Source organism: Python bivittatus, unplaced genomic scaffold (assembly GCF_059951505.1).
Source record: "Python bivittatus isolate LINGU-HERP-01145 unplaced genomic scaffold, Pbiv_v1 ctg000610_np1212, whole genome shotgun sequence".
Lineage (NCBI taxonomy): Eukaryota > Metazoa > Chordata > Lepidosauria > Squamata > Pythonidae > Python > Python bivittatus.
This window is the reverse complement of record NW_028277088.1, coordinates 22618232-22639849: the sequence shown is the minus strand read 5'-3', so window position 1 is coordinate 22639849 and position 21618 is coordinate 22618232. Positions and strand designations below refer to the sequence as shown.

At 36.7% G+C, this 21618-nt stretch overlaps 1 protein-coding gene across 10 annotated transcripts in view; it reads right to left on the bottom strand.

The window, feature by feature from the left end:
- ANKIB1 (ankyrin repeat and IBR domain containing 1) overlaps positions 1 to 21604 on the bottom strand; it is a 62924-nt gene extending 41320 nt beyond the window's left edge. For 2 of the 10 annotated variants that reach the window (XM_088150554.1, XM_088150553.1), the window contains exons 1-5: positions 21095 to 21604; positions 11488 to 12723; positions 9312 to 9574; positions 5142 to 5442; positions 26 to 208 (exon numbers count right to left, since the gene is read on the bottom strand). In XM_088150554.1, coding sequence (XP_088006680.1) covers positions 26 to 208; positions 5142 to 5442; positions 9312 to 9499 — 672 coding nt within the window. In that variant the 5' untranslated portion in view covers positions 9500 to 9574; positions 11488 to 12723; positions 21095 to 21604. Of the gene's footprint in view, positions 1 to 25; positions 209 to 5141; positions 5443 to 9311; positions 9575 to 11487; positions 12724 to 12926; positions 15719 to 21094 lie in introns of those variants that run through there. The other 8 variants (XM_088150548.1, XM_088150550.1, XM_088150549.1 and 5 more) reach the window with 8 other exon arrangements.
- Between the last annotated feature and the right edge of the window lie 14 nt (positions 21605 to 21618).

The following is a 21618-nucleotide window of genomic DNA, read 5'->3' as shown; positions in this document are numbered from 1 at the left end:
TAAATAATTCTTAATTTTAGTTTACCTCTCTTTTGTCTAAAGCAGCATATTCCGCTTCAATACTTTCAGCTTCAGGATCTCGTGAAAACACCATCTGAGATTCTAAATTGAGCGCTAACTCTTTGTGGTGCTGCTTCTCTGCACAGTCACAGGGAGTATCTTTATTTTCATTTTCAGCAAACAAGTCTCCACCATGTTTTACTAGAAGCTGAAAATTAAATAGAAATATCAGTGACTCTCTTGATACTATCGATACAATTCTTGAAGAATTTCAAGAGCCATTTTTATATACTGTAAACATCTTTAGAAAGCTATATTACAACTTTTCAGGCAGTTTAGGAGAATGTGAAACAATGACCTCATATGATACGCTTTTTTCTTTTGTTATGGCACCACAACTGGAGTGATTCAGGGAAATGCAAATCTAAGGTGTCTGTTAGAATATGTTGAAGGGATGGAGCTTGGCTGGTCCCAGATTTGGGGTTTGATGTGTTGATGTAGGACTTTGGTGAGTTGCAGTACGGTCTGCTTCTCAACTAAGAAGTGACAACACTGCTAGATCACCATGCAAGAACTGCTGGAGAAGAGCTGCAAAGGCCTCTGCTGTCCTGTTTAATGGGGAAGGAACATGGAACTGTGGCCTGAGATACAGATCTGGAGACTATCTGGATCTCTGGATGGCTGGTTAGTCCCTAGCATTAGAATTTTGGGTAGCTTTAAGTTGGCAGTCACCATTTTGACATCTTGTGTCTCATGGAAGCCTGAGTTTACCAGAGCAGAAGCAAGCAGGAGCTCTAAGGAAGCAAAAGGTCTGGTTTGGCAGCTAATATAGCACTGGCTCCAGCTCATGAGTTCCTCAGCTGGACTTTGTTATGAGGACTTTTTATTTCATCTGGATTGCTCAGGAGGCTGGTTTGGAGGCGTGTTTCCTGGCTGCTTAGTCTTTTTAATATCATCTGGAATGTGATCTGGAACAGTGTCATTGCTGGAATACATCAGCATTAATCTCCTAGGAAGTGCTCCTTGCAAAAGGCTTTGGAGACAGCACTGGGATTGGACTTTGGGATCCTGGCCTATTACCTGGGTGACAGCAAAGGCTTCAAGTTTCCTGGTTTTGTGAGGGCTTCCTGTCTCTATTGAGAGCAAGGTGTGGCATGTGAGGGCTGATCTAAGCCTGAAGTCATTGGTTGAGTGTTCCAGTCAGATGGCTGTGGATTTCCTTGGGTGAGAGAAAGGTCCTAGCCAGGAGGGGGAGGGAGGTCATGGAGGAACAAGATCTTGATTGCAATGGATAAAAGTAGGTATGGTGGAAGTCTGAGAGTGGGCTGCTCTCAGGAAAAACAGGTTCGATACCTTTGCATGACTCCCTCCTTCTGGCTCTCAAGCCTCACATCAGGAGCCAGGATTCCAGATCTTTGGAGTCCAGGGGCTCCAGTGCTGGTATTAAATTGCCACGTCTGTCTATGATAAGATCTTCCTCATACACAATTTCATATGGGTAAGAGGGCAGACTTGGCTTGTATTACCAAACCCAGGAGGGGGGGGCAGAGGAAGAAATTTTCCTCTCAGAAATCTGCTCACCCAAGTTTGGCACTAGATGTAATCCCTGGGCAGTCTGTAGTCTCTCTGAAGGATGTACTCCATTCATGAATAGGGAAAAACAAATACAGGCTTCCTGTGCTTTATGCTAGAGCTACATTTCCACCAAAAGTTACATAAAGGTGAATTCACATAAAGCGAGACAATGAACTAGTGAAAAAGGGGGTTGCAGGGGGTTGTGTTAAATTTTTCCAAATGCACTGACAAAAGAGCCTTATTCTTAAGCATAATGTCACCAAATCCTGCATGTTTTCTTCCTTGTCTCATGTTCTATGTATAGTGAAAGCATTTTCTCCATCTTTTCAACAGTTGGATTTCTATTGCATGTAATTATCATGGAAGACAGGGGTAGAATGCATTACAGTACTATGAGGTTTATTAACACCTTTATTATGTTGTGCCTAATGGAGATTTGCCCAGATTATAAGGTTGTCCTAGGGTCGAAGCTCCTTCATCAGCCTTGGTGCAATGTAATACAGGTAGTCCTCGGGTTATGACAGCAACTGGGACTGGGATTGCCAATGCTCAGCAATGTGTTTATAAACCATGATGTTACATGACTGCATCGCTTAGTGACAGCAATCCTGGCAGTCCTGGTTGCCGTCGTAACCCCAGGATATGTGGGTCGTTAAGCAGAAAGAGGCGAGAGTCCCAGGTAAGGAGTGCCAGGGGCAAGTGGGGGCGCCGCAGGCAGGCACTAGGGAGTGTAGGGGCCACAGGAAGGCCGGTGGGAGCCACAGGCAGGCCAATGGAGGGTGCGAGAGGGTGCTGTGGGCAGGCGCACGCTATGGAGTGTGGGCAGGCGGAGGCTGCTATGGGGTACGAGATCCCTGGGTACTCTGTAGCAGACTCCTCAGGAGAAAAAATGGCAGAAGCGACTTACTGGGGCGATCTTCCTTGCTGGCTTCCCCATTGACTTTGCTTGTTGGAAGCTGGCAGGGAAGGTCACAAATGGCAATAACATGATGTGGCTCACTGCAGCATCATAATTACAAGCCAGGCACCCAAGCACCCAGATCGCGATCATGTGACCGTGGGGATGCTGTGACAGCTGAAATTTCAAGGACCAGTTGTAAGTCCATTTTTTTCAGCACTGCTGTAACTTTGAACAATCGCTGAATGAATGGATGTAAGCTGAGGACTACTTGTACGTCCAACTTCATTTCTAAGATTAAAGAGGTTCTTCTCCTTTTCATTTTGGGTAAAAGGTTGGACAAGATGTTAACAGGTTTTGACCTCATAGTAACTGTAGTAGCTATTGCAGGTATGAAAGTAAGTGGGAAATAGGATGCACAACTATAACTGCAGAATACGATGGTAAATGCATGAGTAAGTATAGAAAGGGGTTTTGGTGTGAAAATGTTCAAGCAGTTTTGGTGGAAGAAGTGTTGGCATGTTTCCAGGCCTGTGGTGTAAATTGAGTATGCATACTAGTGGTGGTGGTGGTGTTTTTGCATAAAGTGAATCCTTGGACAAAAATGATCAGTCACATAATAGCTAATTTGTGTAAAAAATTCCAGAAAGTAAGTGAAAACTATACAGAACTGAAAGAATAAAGAAACTTTCCCTCTGGACACTCAGTAGACTAAGAAAGCTACACTGATGCCCTGTCAATCAGCTACTAAGCACTGCACTACCAGAAAACAGTTATTAAATTATACAAAGCTAGGAATATGCTGTTGTCAGTAACAGTCTTTCCATGGTAAAAATATTCTCACAAAAATCATAATATCTGTGACAGAAAAGAACCATAAGCGATTCCCATTAACATACAGGTAACAACTGAGTGACAGAGTTAATGTGATGGCATACACCCTTGATTCATACAATTCTCCTTCATGTGATCATGTACCTGTGCTGGAACACATGGTGTGCACTATATAATACTAAGCAGAACCCATGCCTTTCCTTTACCATGCAGATTTCAGCACCAACCCTGCTAAATATGCAGACTGAATACAAAGGAAAAAAACTTTTTCAACTGATGATTTGTTATTTTTCTACAAATACGCTTAGCATACTTTTAAAATGTTTTTTTATAAACTACATGCAAAAAACTGTAGATAACCATTACACTGATAAATATAAAAATTGTTTAAGTATGTTGAGTGAACAGCCTGTTTCCTTCTTTTATATTCTTGCAAAATAAAAACAACTCAAGAATAGGCAGATGCCTTTATATTAAGACAACAAAACTTTTGGTACTGAGTCACCAACAGTATAACAGTTTTGGTCAGCAACTGCTTCTTCTGCACAGGCAAAGAAAAGTTCTTTGAAATGATAATACAAGGAAATAATTTATTTTGGTAATTCAATCAATGCTACCTAGAAGTTTTCTTAAATGACAAGTGTCCTGAAATCACCTTTTTAATTGTTAAGTTTTCTGTGTTAGCCATAAGATTTCATTATATCCAGACTTCTTAACAGAAGAACACCACATATTAAACTATTAAAATGCTATTATATTTTTGGATTGCACTTGGGTTGTTTTAACTTACATTGTACTGGTCATGGACCATATTAAAGAAAAATGAGACTGGTAATAAAAGGACTTTTAAGTTCTAAAAAAGGCTGCCAAAAGGATCCAATGTTATGTCTGGGTTTCCTGCTACTAAAAACTGGATAAGAGAATTTAGCGTTCACCAGTATTAGATTAAGTGGTGCTCCAACCTTTATTAAATACAGCATCAAGGAACTTCATGGACTGCAACCGAGGGTCTGACCAGACAGCCCATGCCATCTATATCACTCATGCCATGCTTATGCTCAAACCTGTAATTAATCTAGTAGTGCTATGGAGCAGTTGAAGCTCTAGCAAGTGCCATCTCTAGCAGCTACCAGTCAGTCCTCCTTCTACAGTTCTACCATTAGCCAAACATTATTTTCAGCATCATGACTCTTTTCCACAGGGCGATGCATTGCTTGGCATTATCTTTTATAGAAACAGCTACCTTTCTGCTTTCTTCAGGTGATTCCCACATAAAGAACCTTATAGAAGTTTAGCATTAAAAATCTCATGATAGGACTGAAATCTTGGCCCTCTTTCTCAGGTCTCACCCTGACCAGATAAACCTAGCCAATAAGGAGATGACATCACTGTAAAGTAGCAAGAAATTCTATGCCTGCCACAAACATTGAAGTGTTCCTTACTTCTCCATGATGACTGTACAAATTGAAGAATCATTTAAAAGTTCATATTTAAATTTAAATACAAAGGTTACACTTGTACAATTAAGATAATAGAACATATGGAATCTCATTAGATATTTTAAGAATAGCTACTATGGTTGATGAAGCAAATCTGTTGAAGTTAAACAGTGACTGAATAGACACCCATTGGGAAATTTGATATTACCTGTAATTCCATCATGGAAGAAAAGTAGGATATAAATTAATAAAAATGTAATATAATACATGGCTCTTGATGTAGTGTTTATTTAGTTAGATACAATAGTAATGCTCTTAAATTTATTACTTGCCTATCTTTTGTGACAAGTGTCTGTTCTTTATTTACTTCAGCAAGTATTTATATGAAGTTTTACCTCTACACAAGTCTTCATTCCTGAGGCAGCAGCATAGTGCAAAGGTGTATTCCTTTTGTTATCAACAGCATCAATAGCAGCTCTTTCATATTCTCCTTGGTCAAGTTTTGCTCCTTTCCATTTTAAGATCATCTGCAGACAATCTGCTCTTCTAAAATCATCTTCAAAGGGTCTTGTCAGGCGAGGTTGGAGAGCTCCATCCGAAATCATAATCTGAGGTCCCATACAAAGCAAGTGCATAGAAGTTTCATTGTGCACATTTCGTTTATTTGGGTTCCCATCTCTCACAAAAAGAAAAGTCCTGTACAAAGAAAATAATTATGTAAATGTAAATGTAGGACAATTTTTGCTACTTTGATTATCAAAGCAACTATGGGTTATATTTTTCTTATACCACTGGCAGTTGAAAAAAATTTCACAGAAGACAGAAATAATCAGTTCTGGAAGCTTTTCTGCTCAAACATGCAATTAAAGTAAATACTGAACTTTTTACTAATGTGATCTTTCTAGGATAAACAATGAAACCATTAAAGAGAAATTTTATGTAGTTCAGTTATCTGATTGGTGCTTAGAAAGTACACAAGAAAGCAAAATAAATAGCCATTACACTTTCAGATTTGTTCTTTTTAACATGGACTTTGGTCTTTCACTAAAGAATGGCAGTTGTGATTAACCTATCACATAAGTAAAATCTTATTATAGCATACAACCAAAATGCTACAAATGCGTATCAAAATAAAAATATACACACAAATATAAGAAGGAAAACTAATTTAGATAAAGCATCTCTTGGTCATGGCTCTACAAAATACTTCTGCAAGCAAAGAAAAATGCAAAAAAACCAAAAAAAGAATAATTTTTACCCACTTTTAGGACAAAATGTTCAAGGTCCATTGGGAACTTATTTTATATCTCTAGTGGTATAAAAATGTTAACATATTAGTATGTTTAAGTGATACATTTATACATAATACTAAGCTAGAGTTTTTTCTAACCATGGTTTGGTGAACAAGTCAGAAAAAGAATAAAATATTATGGATGAGCAAAACAATCACAGCTTCTTTGGCCAATTTCACATTTTCCCTTCATTTTTAGATGTTCTTGTCTTGCATTTTTGTGGATTAAGACAGATATTTGCATGAGGCATAAGAACAAACCAAGAATTATCCACAATTCCCGAAATCAAGCATGTCTCCTCACTGACCATCCCACTAAGCTACAACTATAATCAATAAGCCAAGAGCAAGCCATGTTTTCAAACAGCGATTTAATGCCCTACAACACTAGTTTATTACCAATACCCCTCAAAATAAAATATTATGGCTTTGTATCTAAGCGTATATCATAATCTAATTAGCTAAATGCAAAATAAGAAGATAGCCTTCCACTTGAAATTTTAAATGAACAGGGTGTGATGTTGCCAGAAGACTCTTCCTTGCTTCCATGCATCCTATTTGATAGTGACTGGCAGAAATTTTAATCGGTCCTGTCCAAGCTTTATGACTTTACATTTCCACTTCAAAAATAAAATCTTGTAGAAACCATCTGATAGTATACTAATCAAATCTTAATTTGTGTCTCAATGAAATACAATGAAATGTATGCTATGTTTTACATTATAACCTGTATCAAGGTTCTTTAGCGTAAATAACATGACTTTTAACCAACCTAAGACATTTTAAAATGGTGTAGATAAAAATTCAGCAACATTACAAACAGATTATAAAACCCTGGAATAATAAAGAGGCATCATAACTGAAGGCAATCCACTGACTCACTTCCAAAAATCCCCACCACCAAGAGCCCTTTGTAGTATTTGACTCATTTTCTAGCTTTCCCCAACAAGTAGGAAAGTCCCCATATCACTCTAAAATTATTTATTTAGGGATCCTTATCCATTCTGCAAGGTTTTAATCCTTTGTAAACCATTATTTACCCCTTAACTTTCTCAAAATTCACGTTGTGTTATGTAGCTCTCCAGTAGGAGCTAGTAGAATGCTATATAATTCATGTCAAAAAACTTTCTTTCCAGTATTTAAACTATAGTAGCAAACATAAAATGTCAAATAATAGTATGAAATGAAGATTACTGAAGGAAACATATCAACAGGATATTACATATGGCTAGAATCTCTGAGAAATTAAATTAGATAAGCCATGTATAAAAGACAGAATTCAGAGGTACAAATTAGATATGTAGACCATCAAAAAGCAGAATTTAATCAAAATGCACTAATCAAAACACAACGGAAATGAAATTTAGTAACTGGATATATTTCATATCCTAAATAAAGCTAGTTATTGCCATCTAACAGTCAAAATGATAGACATATAATTATTTTCTTTCATTAAAAGTAGTCCTTAAACTGTTGGACTAAAGTTACATCTAGATTTTTTGCTTTGTTCATTAAATTATCACTTTAGGTTACTGGGGAGGAGTACTGATGATATCAGAGCAAAATAATGTTCTTATTTTAAGATTATGTCTGCACTGGTAAGTAAAACTGCAATCTTACATCCACTTATCTGAAATTTGTGCTTTTAGCTGTATGGAGCTGACTTCTGAAAAAATATAATGCAGTTACTTACAAGTTGTTGATGATAATATTAATAGTAATAATTTCTTCTCCATAAATATATATAGACCTTGTTATAAAAGTTTAGGAAATGATATATTACTGCATCTTTCTTACTCAAGATTAAAATATACAATTTGACCTTGTGACAGAAGTATTTTTGTATGTAATATAAACTCCATTGTCTCCTCTTGTTGAAGTTTGTGCAGTAGCTGAGGAAACAATTTGTTTTGTACAGTATTTGTCTCAATCCATCCTCAAAATCAACTTTTTTAGAAGAGCTACTGGAAATTGTAAAGTCAAAAAAAAATGCTTTCCTGCCTCTCAATATTGCTCCAATAGTTCTGTCATCCTTTTTATCATTTTCTACCTTACTAGCTATCTCTTCTTTCTTAATTGCACCCTATAATGTCCCTTTTTTAAACCAATTTATTTCTGCCCCTTCTCTTTTTTCTACCTTACTCTGTATATTTCACTTCCACAGTTTAACTCCAGAATCAGACAAGTCTTTTTATTTTCCAATAATTCACATCTATCAAGGAAAGTCAGATATAAGTGAACCAGGTAACAGTTAGCTGAAGCAGCCTGGAAAAACTTGTAGTTAAGGAGAAGCAATGCAAAAGTAGAAGCACCTACTTTTGATGTGGTTAGGCAAGGTTTAAATATCCCTATAACTGGGCAGATGCAACAAACAATTTATTGCCAAGCTATAAATAACAAAAAGGGAATTTTATCTTTACATCTACATTTCACAAATTTGTACCTGTTTGTTTTATTCCCATGTAACTATGAAGCTTTTAACAAGATTATGAAGAACTGCACATATTAAAGTAAACAGATTAAGCATATTCAGAAAAAAAAAATTTTTAAGAGCTTTCCATTCGTTCTCTCCACAGATATACAGTTCAAGTGACTCATAGATTCCAGGAGATAAGACACAAATCAAAGAACATACACTTTTCTCATATCTTCTTTATTTAGGTTGCATGGATCTTCACATATTAGCTTTCTTTAATAAAACATGTGATACAGTGGTACCATTTCATTTTGTCCTTTTTTCCCCTAAACTTAGATTTCTTCTCATACTGAAGGATTTTGCTCATAGTTCTGCAAATCTTGGGGTCCCTAAAACCCTCTTGAAACTTTGGAATTTATTTATATATTTATTTATAAAAACCACTTTTCTCTCAAAGCAAGATTCCAAAGCAGAAAGGAAGACAGTAAACCTGTAACATGTATCCATTTTGTAACACCCATATCCATCAGGTCATCACATCCTGCCACACAGACTGTTTTCAGAATGTTTTTCTGTACAAGTATAGAAACAATGAAGAGAAAATGGCTATTCTAAGAATAACTATGAACCACACAGATACTTACTGGAATACATGCTATGGATTTAGTTAACTGTTTTTATTTGAAAAATGGATCCATCCCCCTCACACAATATCAAAAAAACCTTCTGAAAGTGTCTTTTAAAAGTGACATGTCTTATAGCATGTGGGTATTCCATCTGGACCATAAACTTATAACTAATTTAAGTACATGCTATGCCACTAAGCAAATTTAAACACTTTATTAATACAATACTCACCCCAATATTCGATTCATCCCATGCCTAGCAGCATAATGTAATGGAGTATTGTGCTGGTAAGGTTCTCCATAAGAAATATTAGGATCCAGAGATTCTTTTAATTGAGGGTTGCTCTCGTATATTTGGCAGGCCAAATTTTCATCTCCATTGATAAGTGCTTTGCGGAACTTAGTAGTTGTATTTCCCATGTTGTTATTAATAAATGTGCTTCTTCTGTGTCTCTTCAATCACTTGGTGTAAAGGTCAGCAGCATGTTTTTCATTCTAAAAGAAAAACATAGTGTTCCAATTCCACTGAAAATTCTGTAACAGGGTTTTGTCAAAACCGATCAAACTGAATTACAGTAAATCACAATCTTAAATAATTTTATTGCCTTTATCTAGGCAAAAAGAAATTCTTCTAGCTACTTCTACTTAACTTAAGGTCTACTCTGTTAAACTATAACATCTTTACTACAAAAACATAGTAAAACATTATGTCCAAATATACACTTTGAACTCTAACCAGTGAAAAAAGTAACATAATCCTTCCATCAATTTTATCCTGCAATGATACAAGATAACCTTCAAATTATAGCATGTTTTATGAAAAATTAAAAGACACTGACATTGAAAATTGGAGTTAAAAGATATCCTAAACCAGGCAAAATGTTATTTAATTCAGTCACTGGGAATGCTAATTTTCCCAATAACTTCTATTTTACACTCAGAAGTATGGAAATTCACAGAGAAAGCTTTGTATTTGGATGACATACTGTGTGTCTTAAATAAGAATTTTCATGGGCAAATAAAAGTATTTGTACACAGTACACAGATAAGCCTTCTGTAAGCATCACATGTTCTTTGCAATGTCTTAAACTGCTTTATCGGTTTTGTGCCATTTTGTTCCCATTGTCTGAAGCAGCAGCTTCAGTATAATGTTCTTAGAAAAGGATTCCTACTAATAATGTTATCTTGGCAATCAACAATCACAAGACCAGAATGTTGTTACAGCTAATAATTTCACTGTGCGATGATATCATGAAACTGAGATATAACTCAATATTGTACATCTGAACAGGATGTTAGTAGGCCATGGATGTGTGACCATACTCTCTCTGCCAGGAAGGGGTTGCAATGCTCTTAGCAGATAAAGGTTATACATGGTACTTTGTGCCACAGAGGCTGTTTGGGTCCAAAAAGATTTAATTAAGTTGTTAAAGTGCATGTCCTGGATATTTCAGCAAGAATTCTTCCATAATATTGTTTGTGGCTCAGTCTATATGCTCATAAAAGCAAATCAACATGAAAAGCCAACAGCTGAACTAAAGGGAAACAAACACTACACAAACAAAATGAAAGTGACAACTAAGGAATTAATCTGAAGATGTGGAGAGTCACAGAGATGACTTTGGAGAAACTGTACTACAAAAACATGATTTAAGTCTGGGAAACAAAGAAAACTTTAGAAAGAAACTCAAACTGACTCTGCCTTAACTGCTTGGATTATAAGAGGGAGGGAAGGGAAAACATGGCCTGGCTTTCAAGATTCTTGTTACTACAGCCTATGCTAATAAAGCATAGTTCCAGTCCTTCTTGAGACTGTTTCCTAGCTGGTCTACCTTGAAGGGCTGACAGAAGACCAGGCAACAAGCAGGTTAGACTGGAAAGCATGGAACCAAAGCTTGAAGACATAGGCATTACTCAATTAAGGGCCTGTGTCAAAAGGAGAAGCTAATATTCCCAACATTCCCTTTCACTATTTTTCATGGAACAAGAACAAAAAGCTATCAAAGAGTAAATATGATATAATTTGATGGAGTTATCATTATGATTATATTAAGAAACACACTGCATAATTGCTTTTCTAATGACATCTTATAAACATATGGTTCAGTTCTTACATTACAATGAAGCAATAGAATCAGGCCATGCTATTTAAAGATATTTCCTTTTAGGACATAAAATTTAACAAAATGAAAGAGACTCCATTTCAGTATGAAGCATTAAAATGTATATAAACACTAAGATCAACTAATTTTTAAAGATAACTACTAAAGTTACTTAAAGGACAGGAAAGAGAACACATTGTCTTATCTTACAGGTAGTCCTCATTTAATGACGTTAATTGGGTATCGAAACTCCATTGTTAAGCGATGTGGTTGTAAGTCAAAAAACCATGTGACCACACTGCTTACCTATGGCAGTTCTGGCAGTCCTGGTTGCCGTTGTTAAGCGAGGATTGTGTGGGTCATTAAGTGAGGAACTCACATGACTGTGACTTCTGACTTTCTGCTGGTTTCCCCATTGACTTGCTTGTGGGAAGCTGGCAGAGAAGGTTGCAAATTGAGATCATGTGACCACGGGATGCTGCAACAGTCATTAAGTACAAGGTCCAGTCGTAACTACCACTCATTCAGTGCCATCATAAGTTCGAACAGTTGCTGAATGAGTGGTTGTTAAACGAGGACCACCTATATAGACAAAGCCCATAAACAGAGTACACTATCACAAAACTTTATGAAAATTATGATTTTTCCTATATGAAAAAATGAGGTAACTATCTCCATTTACTATTCTCAAGGTAATGGCCCAGTTTGGATTATCTAATCCAGCTTAATAGGATATGAATAAAAGTTTTGCCATGCCTGCAAATTCATAGCATGAACTACATTAAACTAGAAAGTATCTGGTTCATAACAGTTTTCTGTTTTACCTGAATCAATGAAAGTCATTTTAGCTTACTAAGGCAAAATATACACATTCAAAAGAGGTCAATGTATCCTCTATTCCCAACAACCATTGTCACTAGCCAGTTGAGATGGTGTGCTGTAGCACCACAACATGTGAACGGTTATTAAGTCCCACTCTTACAGAAATTTATCCACAAAAATTAATGAAATTGAAAGATTGAATAGATAAAATCTTGACTATGCTTTCAAAATAGTACCAATTATCTCTTCTAAAAGAGAAATAAATAAATATTGAACACTATCATGATAGCATGTGCTCAGGCTATCCCTAATTTAAAGCTGCATCTAAAGCAAATCTAACAAACGTTCATATTATCAAAATCAACAGCATCAACTAGAATTCAGGAAATTATTTCAATTTGGTTATATAAGAAAAGCTCCTTTTTATATCAAAGTATGAAATAATGTTAACTTCTTTGAGAATGCAGCCCAGAATTCATAATTTAACTGCAATATATGGGCATTGCATAGCAATATTGCACAGAAACAGAATAATTAAAATAAATAATTAGAAAATACTTGACTTTAGACCACAAAAAAGATTTAGCTATATTGCTCTATTTGGCTACAAAGTAGAAAAAAAATTGAGAGCTACTTAGCAACTATAGGATGCATTCTCTCCGCAAGAATTAACTTCAACTTGTGGTGTTGTTGCAGTTGCCAAGCAGTATCACCTGGGAACTTGAGAAGAATGATGACACTAAGTACAGTATTTCCCTTTCAGAGAAAAAAAAAATCTAAACTGAACTGCTAGGTCATCCATTAAGCAAATAATACTTTAGAAAAAATAAAAATATAATAGCATTTCAAATTATCTAATTGCAAATAGGGAATTATAACAATAATGAATTTCTCTCATTCTACTGGTGAAGGATTCCCTTTACCTTACTCTGAGGATGTTCTTTATGCTTTCTTATCAGTTGATAGCATTTAGCTGATTTTGTCAATGCCCAGCAGGATCAGGTCCAGTTAGTAATTGGATAGGAGGCCACCAGGACTGTAACCTAAACTAGGGAGCTGAAAAAACTTTCTAGAAAAAAGGCAAATGGTAAACTGAGTCCACATTTGACAAAAAAACTACATGGAGTCACCAGAATTTGATTATGTGCCATCAAGTTATTTTTGAAGCTATTTTGTTCCAAGCTATAAACAAAACATGCTTCTTGTTTCATGAACGTTCCTACATTAGGTATATACAGGTAGTCCTCACTTAATGACTCCCCTGTTTAGTAACTGTTCAACGTTATGATGGCACTGAAAAAGTAACTATATGACCTGTCCTCAGACTTACAATCATCACAGCATCCCCATGGTCACATGATCAAGATTCAGGTGCTTGACAACCAGCGGGTGTTTATGACCGTCAGAACATCCCATGATCATGCAGAAGCTAGTTTCTGACAAGGAAGGTCAATGGAGAAGCCGGCAGTAAAACTGCAACTGGTGGTCACATGACATCTTGTTTAATGACTGAGGGTGATTTGCTTAATGACCATGGCGGAAGTGAGGTTGTAAGTCTGTTGTGGTCACGTGATATCTCACTTAATGACTGCATCGCTTAGCGACTGAGTTGCTGATCCCAATTGTGGCCGTTAAGTGAGGGCTACCTGTATTTATTAATCAAATGCCAAATCTACAATTGGCAATTCCACAATTCTGAAACAAAAGGCAATTCTACACTACACACAAGGGGTATACAAAAAATGGGTAATGTATTTTCTTTTGAGCTCAAAAAACCCCCCAGCCCTTTGAAATGTTCTGCAAAACATTCCCAGTTAGCTATAATGCTAACTTCATGCTTTCTTCAAAATATAAAAAGCAGTGTTGCACCATTGTGACATGAGTTCCATCCATTGTGTATATATGTGCAACATCACAATGTGCATATAGCAGAGACAATAACAAGTAAATCTCCCAATTTTCAAGACAACAGAGAAGAAGGGATCAACATTTTAGTGACACTATGGCTGAAAGGCCTGCTGTACACATTCCCACTGCTTCCAGCACTTTCCAAAGTACTGTGTAAGGTGGTTGTTCAAGGCACTGGAGATTCTGATCACCCCATTCTGTTCAGAGACTATAGCTCATTCTAGTGGAGATGAGCAAGTATTCATGTCATTTCTTCAAACATCTTAGACATCCTATTTCAAGGTAACATTATACCCAGATTGGTTAAAATTATATGTGTGGGAATGGAACAGGAATATTTCCTGAACACTGGCCCAGGAGCAGAGATTATTGTGGCCTCAAGGCATCTATCCACACTTTTGAATAGTGATAAAAAGAAATTACAGCATCAGTAGCAGGAGCCCCAGTACAACTGGGGTTCCTACAGGCAGGGCTGCAGAGGGGGCTAGAAGCAAATATGTTATGTAGACAGGGAACCTCCTTAGGCTCTGTACTGCTGAATGGATAAGGAGCATTATTCTTTGATTGTGACCATGTGACCAATTCCTCAGGATTATGGTTAGAACTCCAAAGGGATAATGGATTGTTACTAGTTTCTTAGGCATGAAACCAGGAAAGAAGATTTGCACACTCCACATTTAGTAGAGAATATATTGACCTGGTATGCTCAGCCAGGAGGAGGTGGATATATCAACAGCCTTGACAGACATGGGTTGAAATGCAAATTATTGTTTCTTGCTAAATATTATATGTTATTTGCTCTTGCTTCTGTTGCTTCTTGGAAATGCATGTCATTGTTATTACAGTGAAATATCCATTAGAGAAGCACTGAACTACATTCAGTTAAAGTTAATGAATTCCAAAGGGGAGAGGTTTCCTCCACTGAACAGGAAGAAGTCTTAAGTCATGGTTTCTGCTTAGAAGAGGTGTTAATCCTTTCCTGTTGTCCTGAAATGTACTTCACAGTAAGTTCAATTACTCTTTGTGATCTCCTAGGAGGATTTTTAGAATTTTTATTGGAAGTTATTTCCTTGACCACTTTTTCTGTAGATTGGGTAGTAAGTACCAAACCAACAAAGTCTGCATTCAAATATAACCTGAATCTCAAGAGGGCATGAAGACATCGATGGAGTGCATACATATACCCAACAAAGCTCAACAAACCAACCAACCCAAAATGGTTTTTGTATTTAGCACTAACAGTTAATCAGTTCATTGAAGCAAAATTGTTTCTCCAGCAGAGTCCATAGTGGCTCTTCAGCCCTGAGTCATGTGCTCAAATAACTGCTGTTTTACTTCAGCACTACATTCCACATTATTCCATCTAGTCTAAACCATTATCACAAAGACTTGAGCAGTCCCTGCTGCTGTACTGGCTAGGCTTGAAACATTTTTAAATGTTTAAAACAAAACAACAACAAAAACCCAATCACATGTAACAAAACAAAAATCCGGTTGTAATGATCAGAACAGCCCAGAATACTTGAAACAATGCTTCTCAAAACAGCTAAATCTAAGCTTGGCAGGAAAAACACCTTTGGAACCTATCTTTTGTTTTGAGCTTAAAACATTCAAAATGCTCTGAATTTTTCAAATCCAAAACATTTTGCATCCTCTGACTACAAACTTAATTTAAAACTTGCCGATAAATACATGTATATATGATTTATATGCATATCTAGCTATTATAGTTTTAAGTTATTATAGTTTTAATAATGTGAATTGTTTCAATTGCATTCTGCACTTTTTAATTTTCTTTATAATAAGGCAAAATGATCATATTTCTTGGTAGAAAAGAATATAAGCCCAATAAATAATAATGTACTGAAGTTGTTAATTTTTTATTGTGATATCAGATTGCCTCTAAAAAGAGAAACAAAATTCTATATAGTATAAAATTACACAGAAGAAGAGTTCTATGGTTTGTTACCTCCAACAATAAAGCAACCTTCATTAACATATGCTAAATCTGGAAGTATTAAGAGACTTTTAGTTAATTTCTGAATTTATCAATAGGTGATACTCTGCAGATATTTAAGTTGTAAATATCACTAAAATTATGTAAAATGTATATATCTTTTTTAGTTATGATTAAGAAAAGTGGATTATTTGTGAGTAGTACCACTTAATAGTTTTGAAAACAAAAATCCTCTGGACAGCATATTATCCTGCGCATTGTATGATATTCAAAAGGTTTACAGAATCCAGCAAGACTAGAAGCACTGAAAAAGTTCCTCCAGATATTCAGCCCAAAATAATTTCATACAATTTGGATTCATCCAATCTTATGAATTTGAGTTAGGTATATTAATCTGGCTGTAATTTATATGATGTGGATACATGTTCCATTCATATTTATATGTACTTATTCTTCAATAAACTGTATTTCAAATTTGCAGAACCCTCCTACTTTAATGACATAGTACTTTTTCAGCTGAAAGAATGGCTGATGAGATCATAGAGTTGCTTTTTCAATAATTTTTCCCTGGCAATGATATCTTCCATCACAAATAAGCATTCTACCAAGTTTGAAAATGCTAGAATCTTTTATTCAGAAACCAAATTTGTAATTGTTACCCCTTTTTCTGACCAAAATATTGAGGTTTACAAAAATAAGCTCTGTGCACAATTTATATTCTAACTATAAATGTCTAGTAATTCTGAAGCAGGATACATTGTTTGTTTGAATCAGCTCATAAATCAATAGACACTTCACTGCCTTTTTTATTTATTGGTGAAAATAACTTTTAGCTATAAGTTTCAAATCTGCAGATCTGCAGACATACCATATTTAAATTATTAGCCTCAGAGCACTTAATCAGGAAGTACCCATTAGTAGTCACCATTATATTGCTAAGGTGGAGAGTCAATAAACAATCTTGACTTTGTAATTATTAAAGAATTGTGCTCTTGAACACAAGCACTTTTTTACTGCACTCCAATGAACCTAAAGGGGCAGAATCACAATTTCAATACATTTGTGCATCTGACTGCCAAATAACCAGCCTTCAGGTTCAAAATCAAATTTTATTAAGTAATTATGCCTTTTCTTGCTTTTTTAAAATAACAGTTCTAAACTTTCTGAAAAGCCGGTATTTGAGTTGAACAATTTCACAAATATTAAAATATACTTTTCAAGTTGGAAAGTGACCTAATTTTGAACAGCTATGCAGTATTTGGTACAAGGAATGCTAAAAAAACCCCCATGCAATTGAATGCTGGTATGAATATTTTCATGATGTTGATGCTGCAAAAATAAACATTAAAAACAGCAACTATGATGGCAAAGCCCTTGTTTGTATCCTGTGAAGAGTCACACCTTTTCCATTTTCATCTATTAATCAGATACTCATTTTTTTTTTCTTTTCAGATTAGTTAGCATGAAATAGATAAGGTTCAGAGTTCATTATGTTTATTATCATAGAAAAAGAAAGTTTTTCACTTTCTCTGTACTGGACTGTTTATCAGTACAGCTAAATATCAGCTTATGCTTATCAGTAAGAAGAACTGCATATTCATGTTTTCCATGCTAAACAATGCATTCAGTTTGTGAGTCTATGTCATATGATTCATTTCTGTAAAAGAAGATTCAACCAAAAGAACAGTTCTGATTTTCTGCATTCTAATAGCTTTACTAATAATCTATCCCAGTAGTTCAATGAAGCAAAAGCAGCAACTATTAACTACTAAAGTCTCTTAATCAAGCACAGGTATTAATAGAAAGATATCTGCTGATAGCTTTCGTTGTTGATCCTTTGAAATAGTATTTTTAAGATACACAAAGTATAGAATTAAAGAGTCTGTATTTATTTAAAAAAATGTGTTAAGCAAAACAAAGTGCTTAATTTTCAACTATCCAGGCCAATATGCTGAAACTCAAGGGCAGTTATCCTTTGAAAGTCCTAGTTTATAAAGAGTAATCTTCTTCTTCTATATAACCTTCATTAAAAAGTAATGATACCTTTGTAACTTTTGAAAAATTACAAAAGGAATATAATTTGCCAAAAGCAACATTGGTTATTTTCTTTGTTTGGGCATAGTAGCTTAGTAACCTTTGATAGTTCAGAAGTTTTACAGAGGATAAATCAATTCGGTATTATCAGAAAAAAATATTTAAATTACAAAAATAAATTTGGATAACATACAAGAAATCTGGAATATAACAATGGAGTATCCTATAACACAAAATAATTGATCTCAGTTTCTAAGCTTTAAGTAACCTTCATATCACATAAAGACCTGATCAGTTCAGCAAAAAATCTTTTTCAGGTTCAGTGGTCTCCTCAAATGATGTTCAAAAAAGGTCAACTATCTTCTTTTTCATTCCAGAGATGTAATAAATTGAAATATTAGCACATATGTTTTGAACATATCCATTGGGAGATCCCATTGGTTAGGTATTAATATGATGGTGAACCACATTCTTGGAAAGAAATTAATGTGCTAACATGGTGCTAACTTACATTCCCAAAATTTGGAATTTGTCTTGATAGAACTTTGGTTATATCATGCCTAAACTGGCACAAAAATGATAATATATTCTTGGAAGGATATTCCCTAGCCTCTAAAGGTAGGCTTGACAGAATTATCAGACTGAACTAACTCTATATCAAGGGATAGGAAGTATCAGACAATATGATTCCACATGATCTAGATTTCATGAAGTTAACAATTTGTATATCTATATTACTATTTTGATATTGTACAAAAATAGTAAAATTTTGAATGTTTAATGTTTACTACAATCATTGTTTCTATTTAGATGTATGCATGCAATTAAGTTTTGTGTTAATGTGAAATCATGAACTTTAGATACATTTTAATAATATATCTGATATAAAAATATTAGTACCTGAAGTTCAGATAATAAGGATATACGTATCTGAGTCCATCATTCTCTGGCTTGCTATTGCTTTTCCTTCCCCATTTTTCAAAGAGCATTCCCTTTCCTTAGTTACCTTTTTAAAAATTATTAGAGCAAAACTATTTGATTCACAAAGAGAGTTCTTTATGTAATTAGAGTAGAATCACAGAGTTGGAAAGGCCATTTGAACCTCTGAGTCCAACACCATTAAGTTCAGGGATCCATACTAAAATGGCATCCAACAGATTTTACTTATTTGCAATACTTATGCCCATCCCAATCCTAAAAGACTCCAGGTAGTATACAATATTAAAAGGCAGAAAAACAGGGTAATAGAAACATAACTCAAAATCAAAACCCCAAATAGACACCCACAATAAATCAGTTTAGGCTTAAGGCAATTTGGAATAAAACAGAATTAAATTGTTCATGGAATTGCAATAAGTTGGGGGTTGCACATACTTAGGGGTTGCATGAACATCTCCAGTGAAGGGGCACTCACCACTTCCATTGGTAATTGGCTATATACTTAACTATACCTACCACTAGGAAGTTTGTTCCTAACATTCAACCCAAACTTGCTTTACTGAAACTTCAATATCCTGCACTCTATGGTAATAGAGAGTAAGTCTTGGCCGCCTTCTGTATGAAAGAAAAGTGCTTTCCTGCTTTGTCTTTTCTTAAGGCTAAATATACCCATTATCTCATATTAAGGATTGGTTTCCAGTTTGCTGCTTACCTTTGTTGCTTTTTTCTTTACCAGTTATAATTTCTCTGATTTTTTTTCTGAAAATGCAGTACTCAGAACTGGGCAAAGATATGTTGGTTGGATCAATGCATAATATAATGGAAACATTACTTCCCATGATTTGGAAACTATCTAATCTAGATGCAATTATACTTAGCTGAAAGTTTGCTGAAAATTTCTAAAACATTTTCCTTCCTCAAGCTTTTCAGCTAAGGCCTCTTTGATCTAACTACACTCAGGACTTCAATTTAATCCTATGGCTTTATCCATTGTCCATTTTGGTCTATTTGTATGGTTGTTTCTCAAATTTACTAGCTGAACTTTAAGACAGCTTTTAAAAATGGACAAATGACAGGACATCCTATTCAAATGTATAATGATTAATCTAAGAGCCTAAAGGGTCCTAAGACTTTTTTTGGTGCTGAATAATGTTCCTAAATACACTCACACCTGATAGCTGTTTCTGTAAAAACAGTGGACATCCTTAATACAGATCAATAATAACAATGAGATAATTCTAACCACAATTTAAACTGTCAAGTTTATGATAATAAAAAAAATGAAATAAAAGATTTTCTTGAACCATTTCATAATGTAACAGGACAAAATTAAATTTGCTTGTTTTGAGAATGACTTTGTACATGTACAAAAGTCAAAGTGAACAGGTAATCTGAATCTATCACCAGGCCAACTTTCTAAGAACGAAGTTGGAATTTTATGTGGCAAACTGGAAAACACTTCACACTAGTCCTTGCAGTAATACCTCAGTGGAAGGACCCTCCCAGCAGACTCTGCTGGGAGCTCTAGTTATTAGAAATCCCTGAACAGAGAGCAGCCCATATCAATCAGTAGATTAATTTTCTGCTACTCTAATTTGGTGCATTTCTTTCCATATAAAAGACCACACCCTTCAATTCTTTGTTAATTAGAATCAGTTAGAAGCTATCCATCCTGCATTCAGAATTGCCAATACAGATTGGAAATCTTAATTCTACCTTCTAAACCTACATTGAAAAATAAAACGGCATGTCCCGAGAGGGGAAAAATAATCCACCCATTCCTCTGGATTACTGCCTCCGAGAATAGTCTAGGAGGCTGCAACCGGGCTGCCGGAAAGCTCAACCAAGCACCCCTGATGCCAAAGCTAAGCCCCGCATTTCCTGAACCGGGGTTTCTTCCACCCGCCCGGCCGCATCTCCACCATGCCCCAGACGCCTCCAACTCATCCCTGAACGCCCTCGAAGGGCGATGAAGTTTAGGCAAGGGCAGTTCTGTTTCCCATCCGCTCCAGTCCCTTCTTAAGCCTGGAGGCTGGTCTTCCGCCTACCAGGGGCTGAGACCTGCAGGCTCCCCGGCCGTGGCATTCTCTTTCCCAGCGGTAACTACAACGAAGGGGCACGAGAAAGTAGCTGGGGCAGGGGGGAGGACCCTCCCACTGAAAAGACCCAAGGGATGCCAAGATTGTGGCGCTGTCTTTTAAGTCCCAGCCCCAACAGGGGACGAAAGAGAAAGAGCGTCCCGAGCACACTCACCCCGTTCCCGTCAGCAACGCTTCCCGCCTCCTCTGGGCGCCTCGTCCTCGCGGAGGGCGCCTCTAACCTTCCATCCACCCCGCAGCGCTCCGGGGGGCAATCTCGGCCCGTTTCCCTGTCACTACCACGCGCTCGCCGAGCTCGTTTTTCGCGGGCGGCCTGCCTGCCTGCCTGCCTTCCAGGCGCCGAGGACAACGAGGGCAGCCGCCAGCGCCTTCCACGGAGAACCGGGAGATGCCGGGTTGGAATCGGGGCGGGCACTCCGGAGCGTCCCCTCTCTCCCCTTTGTTCCGCGCTGGCGGCCGGACGGCCCGCGGGGCTCCCCTTCGGCGTCCCGGGCCTGTCCGCGGCTCTCTTCCCTCAGCCCGCGCCTTCTCCTGCCCGGCCCTCACGGCCCCGACTCCAGCCGAGCCATCTCGGACCGCCACAACAACGCGACTGCTCCTCCCGCGACCAGCAGCGGCGCCCAGCAATCAGGCCTCCGACCCGGAACCTCATCGGCCGCCGGAGCCGCACGGGAAGCG